Raw genomic sequence first — 18272 nt, forward strand, 5'->3', positions numbered from 1 at the left:
TTTCGATGTTTCGAACTGTCTCTGAAATCGCATATTATTTGCTCCTTTGGATACAGGCGTTGCTTCCTCCCAATACCTGAAGATTTTCCATTGTTTCTTACTGCTGCGGATACTGTTTAACGCGCCTGCCGCGCGCTGTAAGCTAAAGTTTGAGCGTATTCGCGATCGGCTTCCGTCATTGATGGTACAGGTGCGCCTACGACTGCCTTCAGACTTCTGTCCCATCCACCTCCGCCTTGCTGCCAGCCGCCGTGATCGTGACCTCCCTGCTTTTGGCTTAGTAGTTTCTTCAAACCGATGATCAGCGACAGGACTAAAGCGATCTTGCTGATGATCAAAGCTTTGCCTGCCAACAGGAAGAGCACTCCCATAGCAATGGGAACTAACGCGGCGAGTTTCATCGCCATTCCCATCATCATCATGCCCATCATCTTCTTCATTTTCCCACGACCCTCCTCAATACTTCGTTTCAATTCGCCAGAATTTGTCTTTGGTAAACTGATCTGCACGTTGAAACTGTTCATTAACGTGGCTACGCGCTCGAACAGAATATCGTTGAGCATTTCGTCCATGGCCCCGCCGTTAGTTCTAGCCAGAGTCTTCTCCAGGTCGGGAACCGTGTTTTTCGAGCTATCATCCGTCGCAGAAGCGACTCGGACCAGCTCGAGATTGTCGCTGAGCGGTAAAGTCTGTATACGACCGAGTCTCTCGAAGAAAGCGATCGCCTTCTTCTTCAAACACGGTGACACGGCCATATTGCGATGTTCGCACTCCTCGTAGACACGATAAAGAGCACGGTATCCTCGTTCAAGGAATCCGCCGTCCTCATCGGCGTGAATAGCACAGCAGACTAACAACAGCAGCACGCACTTTGATATAATCATAATCGGCGACATGTTGGACTCTCGGATGGCTTTCCAACTCGCAAATGCTTGGCTGGACAATTTGGGATCGAATCACACAGACACCTCGTATCGTCGAAATCACGCGAGAGACACGCGACTCGAAATTCGAAGTCGGATATATGAATAGTTGCGCGCGCACCCACGAGCTAAATGATCCTCGACTAGAGAGAACTGGCATCAGGACGAAGTCTTCGAGCAGATATATACCAGCGAGTTGCCATCCTTCACGAAGGGGATGAGGTATCTCTCTCGTATAAACGGATGGATATGCCGGTGCATGTGACGACACGACCTCACTTGTATGAGTGGATAATCCTCTTCTTTCTTCTCCCCATCGCGAACCCCTCTCGTCCTTGCATCCTCCTCTTTCTCTTTCAGCTCGCTAGACAGCTGCCATTGCGGCGGGACGGGGCCGAGGTAAAAATTCTCATAGTAGTAGCGCGCCAAGAGCATGTGACCCTTCCTGACACAGAGACCCACTCGCGCGTCTCGAGATCGAGACACTGCTGTTCAACGCGATTCGCTGCCACGCGATTCGTTCATTAAATTTCGCCGTGGCGGTTACGTACTTGGAAGTACTATGTGTGTGTCTTCCGCATCATTTTAGTGTGCGGCCTCATCATGATTCGCATCTTGCGCGGGAGGAGAGGCAAGCCTGTGTTGAGATGAGACCACCAGAGGGGAGCGCCGTGGACTCGCTGCATTGGCGCAGAGTATCTGGCACCGTGATCTCGCTGACCCCTAGCATAACGTGAGGATGCTAGAAACTGGTTCCAGGTTACGGACAGCCCGTAACCTTCCTATCGTACGATTTTTCTGCAGCGCGGAATGAGCGAGGATTATCGACACGGATGATCTACTTTCCCTGCATTTTGGTGTATCATTCTCATCATGTTATGTCCCGTATAGATTGTGGATGATATTTTGTATTTATATACGCAACGACATTCGTTGCGAAGCGTTTCTCATTTTTTAAAAATCTTTTTCCATAGTGTGTTGATTTGGATATAAATTAATATGGATATAAATCATATCATTTAATATACATATGAAGAACGTAAAATATATCTACGAAATTATCTTTACCATTTCTATTCTTTCAGCGGTCGAGGTATGACGTTGAAGAAGAGATTTCATTTTGTTCCAGATTTATTGACACTGAAATACGTAAAGCAAGACGAACAAAACAGTAACGCGCTTTGTGATTACATTATGTGATACTGCTTTATTGCGCAATACAACTTATGACTGCATAGCGCCTCACTCTTGCACAAATTGCATTTTGATTACGTACACAGTGCATCCCCCATATATATATATATACCAGCTGTCGTTCATTTTTGGTGTAATAGCCATGAAATGGAGATTACCAGTAGATGAATGAACATTATAAATGTGGAATGTTTTGCAACCTTATGGCGTATAATTAGCTCAATTACTAGCAATGTTTCGACACACATATGCACTCCATTTACTGATTAGTGCATTTATTACATTAACGCATTCGTTATTAGAATATTTTATATCTATGTATTACTACTAAAAGATATTAGATAGATAATCCTTTTATGCAGTTAAATATTTAATTAAAACAAAGAGCAAGATTTTAGAATTCAACACGACAGCTACATTTTTTATATAAATTATTATTATAAATTTATTAATTATTATTATAATTTTATGGAACGAACGTCTTTTATTTTTTTTAAGGAATTGCCATAGACTGCACATGGAAGATAAAAGAAAATCCGCACCTTTCGTGTACGAAATTGTAGCACTTAGCCTCGAAAGAATTAATGGCGTGTGCAGACTCACACGTGGAAATATCTGGCCCAGTGTATTCTGTTTTCTTCTTGTATATCACGGTTTGTTAGGAGCGTGAAGCTGAGCGCATGGCGCATCCTCGACACACTCGATCGAGGTTAGCGCATCTCTAATGCGACAACAGCCAACGATGCATCCTCCATACTGTTACCTACTTCGCGATTATCCCATAGTCAGTGCCACGGGCCTACACAGACGGTGTTTAACTGTATTAAGGCCCGTGCCACATTCTGAGCGCGCAGTTACATTCTCACGAACGGTGCGAGAAATGGATTTCGCCGCGATGAGTCTACGCACAGTGCGGTCGGGCTCAATTATTTGTTATCTGATACCGCTTAGGTCCCAAGTCACAAAAGCGGCGGACTTTCGATTGTTCGCAAAAGTAGAAAAGTAGGACGTTTCAGCCGAGACATTTATCTTAATGATGCCTCATGAATTATCTCATTCATCCCTCAACGGCTAATTCGCGGAAGTTTGCCAAAAGAATACTCACCAAGGCGCGTCATTGGGTCACAATAATACTATTCTTTGTGAAGAAAATTGAAAATTAAAATTAAAATAGGTTACCCATTTACCATTGGATTGGACTTTATGATTTAAAACCAAACTATAAGGTATGGGAAAAGTGGATAATTTAGGAAAGCCTTGCGAAGTAAAAGCTTCACCTATACGAAACATCAGTTATTGTGTGGAACGCACGGGTTTCCGGAATAATAAAAGTGAGGCAATAGGTTAAACCGTCATGAGCGATTTCCTCGAGAGATATTTTAGACAAGAACAGGACGTTTCTGCCTGTTATTAGATTCAGGTCAACGATCAGCAACAGGTGGTTCCGCCGATACGCATGCGGAGGGTTCTGATTTAGCTCATTATCGGATCACATTTGTTCGCAAAAGCATCAAAATTAGTATGAATTAATAGTAAAACGAAAGAATTCATATCCCAGAATTGATTTAAAATATGTGCTGAAGCGGCATGTCGACAAATAATCGAGCGTAGTTGCTCATGATGAGTGTAATTAAACCAGGGAAGAGCTATACGCGGAAATATTAAATTTACATAGCACAGACATAACAGGATCTATAAAATAAGATTGCAAAATATTTTAGAAAGAATAATGGCTCTTTGAATTATACCTTACATTAACACTGGGGTTATATGTACAAGGAACTTCAGACGTCATTAAACACTAAAGTGCAGGAGCTGCATTCTTCGTGCCATGTTAGGATGCGTATAGCTGGTAACCTTCAGAGGCTGTAACCCTGCATACTCTGAGTAGTAAATCGAGGATGCTCGATTGGCCCAGTGGCATACAAAACACTCGTCGAAGAAAAAGATCGTGCTTTTTAGGCCTTATTCTCCACTTTCCGGCGCGCGAGGATCGTGGGAGCTGTAACAAGTGAAAAGAAAGCTTTTTCATTCACTTGACAATCTACTTATCATCTTAATTCAGTTCACGCATTCATTTTAATAACTTTTTAAATAACAGCTGCGGTGCATAATAAAATCAGAGCAGTTCTTCCACTGTGTAATATAACAATTTTTACTGTCACTTTATATACCACCGATGTGTGTAGTTGAAAATAATACATACATAAGATGATGAGAATTTACTTTAGACTGAAATACTGTATGGGAGAACTTTTAACAAATAATATCATCATACGTTTGATAATAGGAAACTTAATTCATTTGTTATATTGGAGAAAAATCTCCAAATTCAAAATAATATACGTTATATGTATATTATAAACAATTGACATCTTGATTTAAACTAAACGATTAACGTGAAAAAATAGAAAATCTATACATATATGTAAGATAAATAAAATACTAGTTATGGCTAAAACGTAAATTAATCGTATGTTTTACATCACTTTCTACTTTCTTCAACAACGTTTCTATTATCGGTCTATTTGATATTAAATAAATTACCTTTCTCGCAAATTACGGGTTCGTAAATTGTACATGTCCGTCAAAATTGTATCAAAAGCTTGCATGAAAATAGCTGTACGACCAACATATTCGTTGATGCTTGACCTTCGATTTCGATAAATTTAAAATTTCATCTATTTCATCCTCCCCATCTTACTACTTTTCCTACATATCTCATTCTTTATCTATCTATCTCACTGAGCGTAAATTCGACTGAATATACGAGTCAACTTGCATTAGGTACTTCCACAAATACATTATTCTGTATTTCTGATAGGTCGAAATGATGATACGCGTCGGTGAGATTTATCTTCTCACTGCGCTTCATGCACTCCATTTAACAATGTGGCAAATACAGTACTATATGTATACTAGATATGTATACTATACATATATTGGATACGCCACTATGTGCGTGCAGAAACGTACGGTTCTACAGCACCGGTTGGAATAATTTTATGCGCATGATGCATTTTACCATAGATGCATTCACGCTCTGTATGTCGTAACACCACTTTACTCCGCCATTATTACTAATTGCTAGAGCCTATAAATATGACGATCTTCACAAAGCGTCAGTTCTGATCGAACATGCTTTGGCGACTCTTCGCGGTTCTGGTATTAGGCGGTTTTATCGCCATTTATTCTTGCGAGCCCGTGAACAGAAAACATCTATTGAAAGTTTCGGGTACGATTGAGTGTGCTAGCAATGAAGGTGACATCTCCAAGTGTAAAACCAATGAATCGGCTGATACTTCTTCGCCAAATAGCGAGAATCAAACGCAATCTAACAGGAAAGCTCGGCAAAAACTCCTAGATGATATCAATGATGTGGGTGAAGGTGAGAATTCTTGCTGATTTTTTTTAAATAAATCTACAAGTTACATAATGTGTGCAACTAAGGAAGTAATAGCATGTTTCATATTTTTTTAGAGTAATTTTAGATTAAGAAAAAAGATGTTAAGTAAAAGATGTTAGATGAATTTTTCTATTAAATAAGAACATATAATTTAAAAATTATATACATATATTTAAGAGTATACTAAATAAAACAAAAACATTTTTTAACTACCTCTTTTTGTTTGCAAAATTATCTTTTAAAATACACTTTTATTTTATCTATTATTTCTAGACTCTTGCATTTAATACCCAATTTCTGAACGGGAAAGTATTCTTTTGATAAAAAGAAGTTGATAGAAAAAACAAAGTTTGCACGACTTTAGTCGACATTTGATTGTCTCTACTAATAATTAAGAAAGTAAATAATTAAATAAATGAATATAATTAAACAGAAATTATATATTTATTTATTACATTTTTACATTGTTTTTCAAAAAAATAATAATTCTTTTATGTACATAAATATGGTATTCTATACGTGAAAGGAAAAGAAGGAATTAAAGATAAAAATGTGTGTTTGCTTGCATATAACATATATATTTATAATAAATATCAATGCCTTTGTTTTTTTCATTACATAATTTAATTAGTAAAAGTTTAAAATTATTTGATAATTTCTTGCTCGTATCATGCAATGCAAATAAAGTTCGAATGGATAATACCCCCAAGTTAAAATTAAAACGAACTAAATTAAAATGATAAATCGGAAAAACTTTTATTCCATATCGATAAATTATCAATAAGTTATCACAATTCATATAATAATGATGATTTGATTAATTTAATAATATAATATAATTAAATTTTTTATTTAAATTAGCTAGTTTAAATACTTGATTAATTGATCAATTAATTTTAAATTTCAGTTTCTGCAAGAAAAAAAGATAAAAAAGGAAAAGGCAGACTAGTTTTTTACATGTTAGCTGCTTTGAAAGCAGCACTGGTTTACGGATTACTACATGGCGTTGCAGCTCTCGCAGGAAAGGCAATAGTGCTTGCTAAAGTAGCTATAGCAATTGCCATTGCCGCAATTGTAAAAAAGAATGGTACGTGGTAGGTAAATCAATTTATAAAAAATTATTATTTCACGTTTGTACATTTTAAAGCCAAGCCTCTATGGTCATAACAAAAGTATTGAAAAAGAATATATGTGCAAACTTATAAAATAAACCTTAAATTAAATCATTTTTGGTTTTATAATAGAATTTATAGCATATCTTTTATATTTGACGGTAATATGTTTTATAATATTTTTTGATAATTCAATTTTAAGTATATTCTGTAAATTTTTGTGATCATAGAAACTTGAAAGGTTAGCTCTTATAAAATAATAATATTTAATGACATAATAACAAACTATTAATTTATATAAAATGATTTAATTAATAAAATTTTTCTTTCAGATTCTGAAAAAGTTTCTTATGAAATAGTGAAACATCCACATACCAGCTACATACAAACCCACAGCTCAAGCGTCGATTATGATCATCGTAGTGATTATAATGATGACCGTAATGATTATCTTTACGAACATCGAAAGCGACGGCAGCTTATATTTTAATATAAATAGGTCATGGAAATAAATAATTATTTATATAATAATTATTTGTAAAGCTACTTATATAAATCTATTTATAAGTTAAAATATTTATAAAGATTTTCTAATTTTATAAAAAAATTTAATATTTCGAAAAATGAACAATAGAAAAACAATTAATTTAAATATATGCACTTTATAAATATAAATATAGTATTTTTTTTTAAATACTATATTTGATTTAAAAAGTTTTTGAATCAAAATTGAAAATTTTTTGTACTGTTAGTTTTAATGAGTGGTTTTATTTAAACGATCTAATGCAAGATCGAAATTTTTAAGTTGTTTAATTTTATATGAGAAACACAATATTGTTAATTTAATATTGTTAATAGAAATATAATATTGTTATTTGTAATATTTATTTGCTTTTATACGTCTTGCCTGGCTCAAGTGCCTATTTATTTATACACATAAAAATTTTTATTATTGCTACTAAATAAAAAAAGATCTATAATTTACATCTTATAATAAAAAATTGTCTGTACATATTTGGATATATATACATTTAAAATTATATATTATAACAATTGTTTATAAATCTTATGTTTAGATACATTATACGAGTACATAAAGTTTAATATACAATATGTAATTATTAAACAGTTTATATAAATCTATAATTTTAACTTATTTTTCCTACACACTTTTAACTTTTATGCAATTATTTATATATTAAGAATGTTCACAGAATTACGTATATCAAGTATATTTTAATGATATTTTACAATTGATATTATTTTAATAATAATATTATATTATCTATACGAAATAATAGAATTAAGTATAAATTAAATAACAACTTAATAATAAATTAAATAAAAAATTAGTATCTCTTTTAAATATATTAAACAAAGATATAATATATATGTTTTTATTTTATATTTCTAATTAATATAAATTAAATATGTTAATGAAAGGTAAAATTTCTAAACTAATAGAAAATTTGAGCCAGAGATTCATATTTACACCTTATTTTTATCGATAAATACATGCATTTATTTATAAAATTCTATATTATTGTAAACTATATGCTAAATTTGTCGAGAAAAGTGTGATGTGTGTGAATACAGACCAAAATATTTATCAAACAATAATATTATGTATTATTTGTTCTTTACAATAGCATATTTTTTGGATAAAAAAAGAAATAATGTACAATAAAATCTTTTTATTAATTAAATATTTAAATAAATAAATAAATAAATAATTAAATAATAAAATTAAAAAAATATTACATTTTTATTATCAGATACATCAAAGAAGATATATTACACACGGTAACTAAATCATAAAACTTTCGAATTTGTAATATATGTGTCGAATATGATTCAGGTTGGAGGAACAACATCCATTGTTCGTTGCCAGCCACCATATCCACCGCCACCACCTCCATGATGTTCCGATGCTGTAGCATAAATCACTTCATGACCACCTCCTCCGCTTGACACTAGTTTTTTCAAGCCAACTATCGCACTTAAAACTAAAGCCATTTTCGCCGTCAGTAAAGCCGTGCCAGCAAGGAAAGCAATTTTTCCATAGGCTAATTGCGCCATCATGCCTAAACAAATAATTTATACTTCCATAAGTAAGATTGGAAGAATCGATTTCTCTCTCTCTCTCTCTCTCTCTCTCTCTAATTGTATGTTTAAATTTTTTTATTTATTTAAAATACTAAAATAAAAAACAAATTAAACAAAAATCATTTTCAATATAGTAAAAGGTAAATTTTATTTGTTACTCTTATCTGATATTGTTTAAAAATATAGTTTGATAGTATAATCTAAAAACTAAATTTTTTTTAGTAAACAAATTGAAATTTTCGTGTTGATTATTGTTTCTTTTTAAATATATAATAATATGTTTTTTCATAGAATATTAATTTTTTAGGAAAAACTTACCTGCTAACACGGCACCTGCTACTATTATGTATCCGAAACCCTTATTCTTTTTTTTTCTTCCTGCAAGTATTGCAAATATTATATTTATTTAAATATTATTATTAAATTTTTTCTCCCTTTGAAAAGTATTTTTTCTTTGCCAAATATCCAAACAAACAAATCGTATATCTTATTTGTGTAAAACAACATCACAGTTATATAAAAATTTTTAATTATAATTGCAATGATTTAGTTAGAAAAACAAAATAGATTTTTAGTGACAACACAATTTATTAATAATCTTAAGGTGCTGTTACCTTCAAAAGCATTTCCCGGTATTGTCAATTTCACGCTTCTCGATGTTAAATACTCATAAAACTTATTATCCAATTTTTGATCGAGACTGAGTTCTGTGCCATTTTCAGATTTCATCGAGTTGTAACTTCTGGCGGTAGATGTTGGATCTTTGGTAATTGAAATATAATCATTGATTTTATATACAGAATCATCTTGAATAGCCGAGTCGAGAATTTCCAAGGCACGCCGTTTGAAACAATTGAAGGTGTTTTTTTCGTTTGCGCACCGTTCAAACAGACTTGTATATTCACTTTTAGCAGTCACTAAATTGCAGAACACCGCGAGATAAAGAAAATGTAAAACCCAAATCATTGAATGCCGCTTATCCATGGTGTGAGCGATAGTATAATATACTCAAACGCGTCGATTCTCTTTCTTTAGGTATCTTCTAACTATCTCTAGTACAACAATCATCAGCTTCTCCTCTGTTACGGTTTACACTGTCCACTCAGCTCGATAAATCCTGCGGACTACTCGTTAGAATCTGGTTGCATTGTGACTTATATAAGTGTGCACCCATTAGCCTCTCCTACCAACGCATTAAGATTCTTGGTATACACGCCCGTACTTGATCCACGCGCTGTTTAACGCCACACAACGGAAGGAAAGACCCCTCAACCAAAACAATGTCGTACAGCCCCGTAAGTAAGTATCCCTCTGACCTGCTTATCAAACGAACCTTAAAACTCCGCCGCGCCAATCGTAGTTAATAACAACGCATCAGGAATGGAATGCAGGTAAAACAGACGATATTCTCCACCCAAACGTGATTATAAGTGCAAACCTCTGCATCAAGAAGTAGAAACAGTTGTAGATTTATCCATCAATTTGCATGCATGACTAACTTTACGTGTTACAGAATAATGTCATGCGGAAATGAGTTTTTAGTATTTCCAACGCTAGTTATTTTTTGTTATTGTTACTATAATACATACATTCAACTTCGATATCTGAACACATGAAATAATCGCTTTAGTACACAATTTTTTGGAAAATTCTCTCATCTTGTTGCATTTAATACATATACGAGTATTCTTTCAATAAAATATTCAATAATTTAAATTAAACAACTTATTTTAGTAAAAAGAGGATAATTGTTAAAATGTAATTACAATTATGTTTAAAACTTATAATTTAACATTATAAGAGTTAAAAAAATGTTAGTATTATAATAAATTGGAAAAAGAGAGTACTTATCTGAAAAATATTCTTTTACAATGTTAATAGAACGAGGAGAAAAAAGACATATGTATGATAAGCGTAAAAATTACATTACGGATTTCATGATTAAATTATTACTCAAGTTGACATAAAATCATCAAATTTTAACATACATAAAACAATATATAACTATATACATAAAACAATATATAACTATATACATAAAACAATATATAACTAATGAAAATTGAGAAACTTATTATTGTACATCTGATATGCTGTTAATCTAGTACAGTTTACGATCCGTGACGAGCTACATTTGGAAAATAACTTGAACAATTTTATAGAAATTACAGTAATGAACTTGATTAACACTGTCCACTACATTTAATGCATTTAAATCTTGCAATTATTTTTTTCAATTCTATAGGCTGTTTGTTATAGTAGTCAAGTTCACTACAGTTCCTCCATTATCTTAAATAAATTCTAACACATTAATTCCAATCACATTGATTGTTATACGAGATCAAGTATTCATTATCCACTTCATTCATTCATCGTCACTTTAATGACATAGTACGAGTAATTATTATCATGAAGAAAGCGTATATACAAACGTAAACTTTTTTTCACGCTCTTATTACAGAATGATACTATCTCAACTATTTCCGTAAATGCCATTTTTTTGTCTGCAAGAGATTCACCTATCCTAAACATTCTTAATTAAAAGTTATCTAATCGATATTGTTTATTTTTTAAATGTATTTTCATCTTCATAATTAATTGAGAACCTTAATGTGCTATACATACGCCTCTTAACACTATTCTACGATATGAACTAATAGTAACACACAAGAAACATGTGTAAAAGAGGAAATAATTAAATGATGATGGACAAAGACTTGTTTAAAAGCTTTCTTTACCGGTTGTTACACCGGTGCAATGCATTCCCACCTTAGTTGTTATACTTGACAGAGGATGCTATGAGCACGTGGTCATATATGTAATCGCATGACCGTAAATAAGATACGATAGTATTTTCCTTTATAGGGAGAGAGAGAGAGAGAGAGAGAAAAGCAAATGTGCGTTTCCCGGATGTAATCATCGTCATTCTTGCCAATGGTAGTAACGTAAGAGCGACGGAGAAAGAGACAACTAGTACAGTTAGGCGACCGAAAGAAAGGACGATGCAATAATGGACTAAGACTAATGGAATCGCTAAGTGAAAACGTCAGAATCTCAGTGACAATTCTAGCTGATGGACAGATACTTGAAACTGAACTTGAAAGTGAATTTGTAATAAAGAACATTATATACAATGCAGACGAAGAAATGGCAGTTGTTCTATCGGCATAAAATATCTCTTCTCTTGCGACTTATTCGTTTTGTCTAAACAATACGAATATGATATATAATATATGTTTATTTGCGAACAAATTACGCAATTGAATAATATAGATGTATCAGTGTTGATAAAAAAATATTTAAAAAAAATTATATTAAACTCTAACTGACGTAATATTATTTGTAATAAGTGTTTTTTAGTGTTTTGCGTTAGCGTCATTATTATTATTAAATTAATTAATGACAATTAATTTAATTTGTGATATTATCGTCAACTTAATTTAGAACTGTATTTTCAAGACTATATATATGTTTTCAATACGGAGTTTGAATTTTATGCTGGAAAATATACAATTTATCTAAACATTCATATAAGAAATATCATCAGATACACCCAGATTTAGCTTTGACTGTATTTGGCATTTCTTTACTTAATTGATTTATTCATATACTTAAACAATTTAATTTAACTTATTAATGATTGTGTGTGTATTTTAAAGTGTTCAATTCAGCTTTTAATAAAGTTATCTATTTAATTATATGACCGATGTATATAATAAAATATAGAAATAATATAATTGTAACATTTGTATAGTGCATTGCAAAATTGTTGTAAAATAACGCGTAATATTAAGACCTAAATTTTTAAGAATCTTATCTCTAAATAATATAAAAGTTGATAAAATATTTCTTATATTTTATCAATAAACTAATTATGTGAATAAATTTTAGAAAAATAATTCTCTCTTTTAAATCTAAAGTAAATATCGAACTTTGGTCATGTGTGATTTTTATGTTGATAATTTATCTAAATTTCTAATTAATATGTTTTAAAGCTTACGATCTCAATCAACTATTTTGAGTCAAAAACAAAATTTCTCGTATTTTGTTTACTTTGTCCCGAATCGCTATTTCCGTCATAAACATTGACAACTTCTCTAATAACATGTTGATCATAAGGACTATAGTCCTGTAAGGGTCTATAAGGTCGTTGCGGGTAATGGTAATCGTAATGGGTGTATACACCACCCGGTGTCTCGTGTCCATAAGTGTGGAAGCCATTAAACGCGTTCGGTGAGTAAGGAGGTACAGCAGGTGCCCCGGAAGAAAGCGTGTTCCATCCTAAAAGACCGATCAGAAACAACGCCATCTTCGTCAATAAGAGGGCCTTCTTGGTCACGATTAACAGGAAACCGAACATAAGCGGGATTAGTGACGCCAGATTAAATTTGAAACCCAACAGAAAAGGCAGTAAAATGTGTCTGGTCAACTGCCTTCCTGAAATGATAGAAATTGACCTTGAATTTGCAACCAGTCCGGTTGTCTTGATAGTGCTGCCTACTGGAGGACGTTCTTCAAACTGGTTGGAAGACATAACGTCTTAACCAGTACAAGAATCACCATGAGGTTTGATTCCGCGCTAAGATAACACGAGTAATTCTGCGTGTAATAACAAGTGTGTACAATTTTTTGAAGAACAAGCTTTTCGTAACTCTTTATTCATTTCATATAATTATTTTTTCACAAATAATTTGAAGTTGCATGTAATTCTTACATTACATAATTTATATAATTTATTAACAAAACACATGTACATAAAGAATACTTATAAAATTTACAATATTAACAAGAATTTTATGTAGAAACGTTTCCATATTTAAACAAAAAGTTTTGCTTTATCTTTATGCAAAATATAAAAATGTAGATTTTACAGCAGAGCAACGATTATACTGTATGTATATGTATGTTAAACAAATTCTTCTTAACGTTGTTTCTAAATTGTAAATAGTAAAAGATATGATATCAAGCTTGAAAATAATCAAATTTGAAATGCTTAATTTTCCAGAATAGATATTATAGCTTACCTGTACCAGTCTGCCTATCGCCGTACGAAGGAACTCGTTCGTTAAGAACAAATTCCAATATTCCGTTTCCGTTTAGCATTGGTCCGATACGCATCTGTAATCCCGGATATATATTATCCAAATTCCACTTGACATTGCGGCGTTCCATCAGTCTGGCAGCTGCCTTTATAACATTTCCGAAATCTTTCGGATCGTAATCCAAATCCAGAAGATCTCTACCGTAGCCCTCCGCTCTGTCAAGTCGCATCTTTCCAAACTCCAAACAATCCTTGTCGTTTAATGACTGCAAGGTACTTAAAATGCCACGATTTACACATTCGAATGTACCATGTTCATTCTTGGTAAGACATGAACCGAGAACTTCGTTGAAGCTATAAGAATGTCCATCGTCTAAAGTAATATGCTCCTTGGGCTCCATAATCACTGTAAAACTCGTAGACACGAGAACGAGCAGACTTAAATAACGGAGTTTGCTTTTCATCTTTAGGTCACCGATCTCTCGCGCGTCGTATAAACGTATTTAGATAAAATTAAACATTAGATAAGGAATTGATAAGAATTAAAATAAATCGAACAAAGAATTTATAAAAACTTTTGCACAGCCGTTTTATTTAAATGTATTCAAAGGCACAAAAAATAGTCCACACTACAGGATAACAGACACTTAATGAACTTGAACTTTTAGAATGCTTTTCACATCTTCGAACTATCATAATTTTGTTTCTTTAATTTTTGAGATTGTAAAAGAAAATCCTATTATACAGTCGAGATGTAGAGTAATGAAGTTCCCGTAAAATACTGTTCATGCTGTTCCTACGATCACCTACCTATATAGGCGACAAGGGGGCGTTCACACACGACAGAACAATTGGTTTCACTCGGAAGATTTTATAAGTAGCGAAAGTATACTTCGTTTGTATTTTGCGCGCACAAAGCTTGGTCGATACACCGGATGCACTGAGAAGGGTAATTTCCTCTGGTCAAAGAATGGAGTGTCGGAAAGATCGTTACATCTTCAAATTGATAGGACAGACTTGATGGCTGAGCAAGGAAAATTGGGAACGCAAGTAGCGCGGATATAATTGCCAAATTTGCGTAAATCTGGAACATACGAGATCTAAAGATAATCATCCACCAAAACATTTAAACTATTGGGTTAAGTTTTTGACGTATTTTCGCAACGTATTTTAAAATCTTTTTTAGCATATTATTATTTTTATTAATTTTCGACAAGTCACTACTTCAAAATTATTTTTAACTCTGTCGTAAAGTTATGTATATTATGGGTCAATTGTAAGCAGAATCATAAGACTTGTAACTTGTTCTTGTAGGAACTTATAACTAGTATCCTAATTTTATGCGTTTGTTTCGTAAGACATATGATTATTCGTTGATATCAATGATTTCTTGTAAATCTTATGGCTAGTAAGAAGCTGTCTGTAAAAATATTGTATAAAAGTATAAGTACTTACAAGTTCTTACAAATCTTATGAGAATATGTTACGAACCTTACGATTCTGTTTCTACATATCTTATAGTTTATCGCTATTGTATTATATGGTACTTTTAGAAAATTCTTATATCAATACAGTCTTATATTAGATAGAATTTGTATTTTTTGTGGTAAAGGATATTTACATGATAATGGAAGAGAAATATTTGGAAAAAATTAAAATTGAGTCAATTTCAAATATTATATAAAAATTACAATTTATTTATAAATAATATGATAAGTTACATGATGATCCCAAAACGGGGTGATCGATATATAAATAATCATTGGATTAAATCTGATGATCCCGTGCGAGTACTGACTACGAGTCGTTCCGCATGCAATAGATACGGAGGATTCTGAAAGGATACCGCACGGGTATGATTGAGGGGACACGACTTGTACTGACAGGATTCCACTATTTAAGAGTCTTTCGAGATTCTCATAATCTCTAAGCACAGTATTCTGTTGATGTCGGTAAAGTGATAAGCTTCGTCGTAGATTTGCCGTAACGTATGTATCGAACCACAACTATCGCGTAGTATCCTTATTGATTGTCAATTACGGCACTGTCGTCGGAGTAGTCGAGTCACCGTACCGTTAAATCCAGTTCACGCAAAATCCAGTAACCGTCCGTATCTAACAGTCCTTTGCCTGTCCATATAGAATTGCGTTCGGTATAGTCGTTGGTGTATCGTAAGATAAACGTCTTTGTTGTCGAGCTGAGCTTGTCCACGGATCCCTGAGAAGTTAAGTCACGTCACCCTCAGGTGATCGATGGATTAGGGACGATCACTTTGGCGAATGTAGATAGAAAATTAGAAGGGAAAGGAATTGTGTATAACTTTGAGCTATTCGGAAGGTTTGTACGCCTTGTATGCGAGATCAGAAGCAACCGATGATCTCGCCCAGCCGTGATGGTCGTGGTGCACTTCGTGTCCATAATCATGAACGGGGTGAGCGACGACCTCGTAACTCTGGCTCTTGTAAGCAAGGAGTTTTTGCAGACCGATGATCAAGCTGATGATGAGAGCGATCTTGCCGACGATAAGGGCTTTGAAAGCTATCAAAGCCAACGCACCAAGGGCAATAGGGATAAGAGCGGCAGCTTTCAGTTTCAGGAGAAGAAGGATGGGTAACAGGGATTTAACGATTTTCTTCTTCTTGCCACGAGCTGAAACATAATTTCGAAATACAAGCTCTTCAATCTATCATTGACAGGTTATAATTTATGAGCGTATCCAAACTCTTTTCATTTATATCTTAAAGTTTCAAATATACGAGCGACGTATTTTACTGTCTAAAAAGTATACAGTGTGAGATAGAACTTTAAGAACATTCTCTTTTCTTTCTCTTTTTCTTCTTCTCTTAAATAGAAAAAAATTAATAAAATTTAATGTTACCTTCATCAAAAGAGCGGGAAACGTCTTCGGGAAGGCTCAACTCAACAGTATGCGTGGATAAGAATTTGGCGGCTCTGTCGACGATGGCCTGATCAATTGCAGCTTCCTTGGCTTCGGTCTCAACGGGTAAAGTACTTTCAATGTCATTAAGAGACCTTGCGTTGTCAGCTCGGCTGAAAAGACAAAAATGCATTCATTATATTTGCGCATATACATATCATACGTATCGAGCTATCTTAAACTTCGTTAACAACTTTCTGTGCTAATTTTACTGGACATTGTACAGTCAAATAGAATCAAGTGGCATTCAATTTATACACATATATTTATCGATTACAACAGTAATTAAGTGAAAGAGTAAAAAATTAATTCTCTAAATAATTTATTAATAATATAAATTTACGAGTTTTTTTTTTCACTTTTCGTCTCTTTTCTCTTCTTTAGAATTTATACTCTTTATAATTATACTTAAAGCAAACTTGTGTCTAAAAATTGTCGAATATTACGAAATAATTAAGCACAATAGTCAAATAGTGATAGTTTTTTGTTTAGCTTATGTTATATAAATAAATTCATGCACTTTAGCCAAAAGCAAAGAATACATGTTAAATGTAAAATAATTCATGTGTTTATTATACGATTCAATCACCTGGTTCCTTTTTTTTTTCACGGTCCAGTTTCATTCAATGTCGACCAGCATATGATTTGATGGTCGGTTATGTACCGATCACTATCTCGTCTCCTCCAGTACATCCCCGCGATTGCTTACCTATTTTTGGCGTCTTCAGTCTGTACAATCTTGAATCCGTCAATGATCTCGATGTCGGCCGAGCGAGCGGCACGGTCGACGTAACGCAGAGCCTTCATCTTGAGACACACCGCAATACTCGATTCCCCGGAACAGGAAGCGTACACGTCGAGAGCTTCCTCGAGGATCGAGGGTGGCGGTGCCGTCCCCGCATCCTGTGTCGCCGGTGCAGCGAGAGTGGATACCACGAAGAGTGCGCCGACTACCGCGAATTTGAACATCTTGATGGATCTTCCAGACAGGGCGAAGGAAACACCGAATCGAATCAATTACTCCAACTTCTCAAAACTTGTCTTCACTTCTTCTCCTTCTCTTCCTCGCGCTTTCTCGTCGATCTCGATTCTGTTTTTTCTCGCACGTGAACGCTCGAACGAGTACGGCGATCGTATCGATACTGCCCGAAAGAATCACGATTGCTGCCTTTTATCCTCGTCGCGAAAGGGGCCCGCGTACGTTTTTGAAATTTTGATGGCCCCCACCGGGTGGCCCCCGCCTGCTGCCGGGTTACAACCCATACGAGCTATTGGTTCTCCTCCAGGCGGTCGTTTGTGTCGTGTACGTCTCACGTTGACGCGCCTCCACACCGGTCCTTCTCCACCGGTTCTCCTCTCCGTGTGTACCTGTGTGCCTACTTAGGTCGTTTGTGTACACAACGGGTGTGTGACTGTCGACAAACCCGCCCCGTACGTGTGCGTATTGCGCATACAGACGCACATTCGCGAGAGGAAGAAAACGAGGAAGAAAGGAGAAAGAGAGAGAGAGAGAGAGAGAGAGAGAGAGAGAGAGAGAGAGAGAGAGAGAGAG

The 18272-nt window shown here is 34.2% G+C and overlaps 2 protein-coding genes across 2 annotated transcripts; both read right to left on the reverse strand.

The window, feature by feature from the left end:
• Window positions 1–116: 116 nt before the first annotated feature.
• Window positions 117–14246, reverse strand: Osi10b (DUF1676 domain-containing protein Osi10b). The gene is made up of 7 exons (XM_018549149.1): window positions 13766–14246; window positions 12795–13178; window positions 9356–9658; window positions 9060–9119; window positions 8505–8719; window positions 5102–5211; window positions 117–936 (listed from the first exon to the last, which is right to left on the reverse strand). The coding sequence occupies exons 1-7, from the start codon at window positions 14244–14246 to the stop codon at window positions 117–119; spliced, it is 2373 nt and encodes a 790-aa protein (XP_018404651.1).
• A 1278-nt stretch (window positions 14247–15524) lies between these two features.
• Window positions 15525–17757, reverse strand: Osi9 (DUF1676 domain-containing protein Osi9). Its single transcript, XM_018549238.1, has 3 exons — window positions 17430–17757; window positions 16661–16833; window positions 15525–16431 (listed from the first exon to the last, which is right to left on the reverse strand). Exons 1-3 carry the CDS (start codon window positions 17687–17689, stop codon window positions 16109–16111), a joined length of 756 nt encoding a protein of 251 aa, XP_018404740.1. The 5' UTR covers window positions 17690–17757; the 3' UTR covers window positions 15525–16108.
• Window positions 17758–18272: the final 515 nt, after the last annotated feature.

The sequence above is a fragment of the Cyphomyrmex costatus genome, unplaced genomic scaffold, assembly GCF_001594065.2.
Source record: "Cyphomyrmex costatus isolate MS0001 unplaced genomic scaffold, Ccosl1.0 scaffold8, whole genome shotgun sequence".
In the NCBI taxonomy this organism is placed as follows: domain Eukaryota; kingdom Metazoa; phylum Arthropoda; class Insecta; order Hymenoptera; family Formicidae; genus Cyphomyrmex; species Cyphomyrmex costatus.

What these genes read in the sequence shown, in the direction of transcription:
- Osi10b (XM_018549149.1), bottom strand. Translation starts at nt 14,246, where the DNA reads ATGAAAAGCAAACTCCGTTATTTAAGTCTGCTCGTTCTCGTGTCTACG. An exon ending in GGCAACGAACAATGGATGTT is followed by an intron (nt 5,212 to 8,504) that starts GTTCCTCCAACC and finishes TCATATTTATAG; the next exon opens with GCTCTAGCAATTAGTAATAA. An exon ending in AAATTATTCCAACCGGTGCT is followed by an intron (nt 937 to 5,101) that starts GTAGAACCGTAC and finishes CAAATTGTCCAG; the next exon opens with CCAAGCATTTGCGAGTTGGA.
- Osi9 (XM_018549238.1), bottom strand. Translation starts at nt 17,689, where the DNA reads ATGTTCAAATTCGCGGTAGTCGGCGCACTCTTCGTGGTATCCACTCTC. An exon ending in ACTGAAGACGCCAAAAATAG is followed by an intron (nt 16,834 to 17,429) that starts GTAAGCAATCGC and finishes TTGTCTTTTCAG; the next exon opens with CCGAGCTGACAACGCAAGGT. An exon ending in TTCCCGCTCTTTTGATGAAG is followed by an intron (nt 16,432 to 16,660) that starts GTAACATTAAAT and finishes ATTATGTTTCAG; the next exon opens with CTCGTGGCAAGAAGAAGAAA.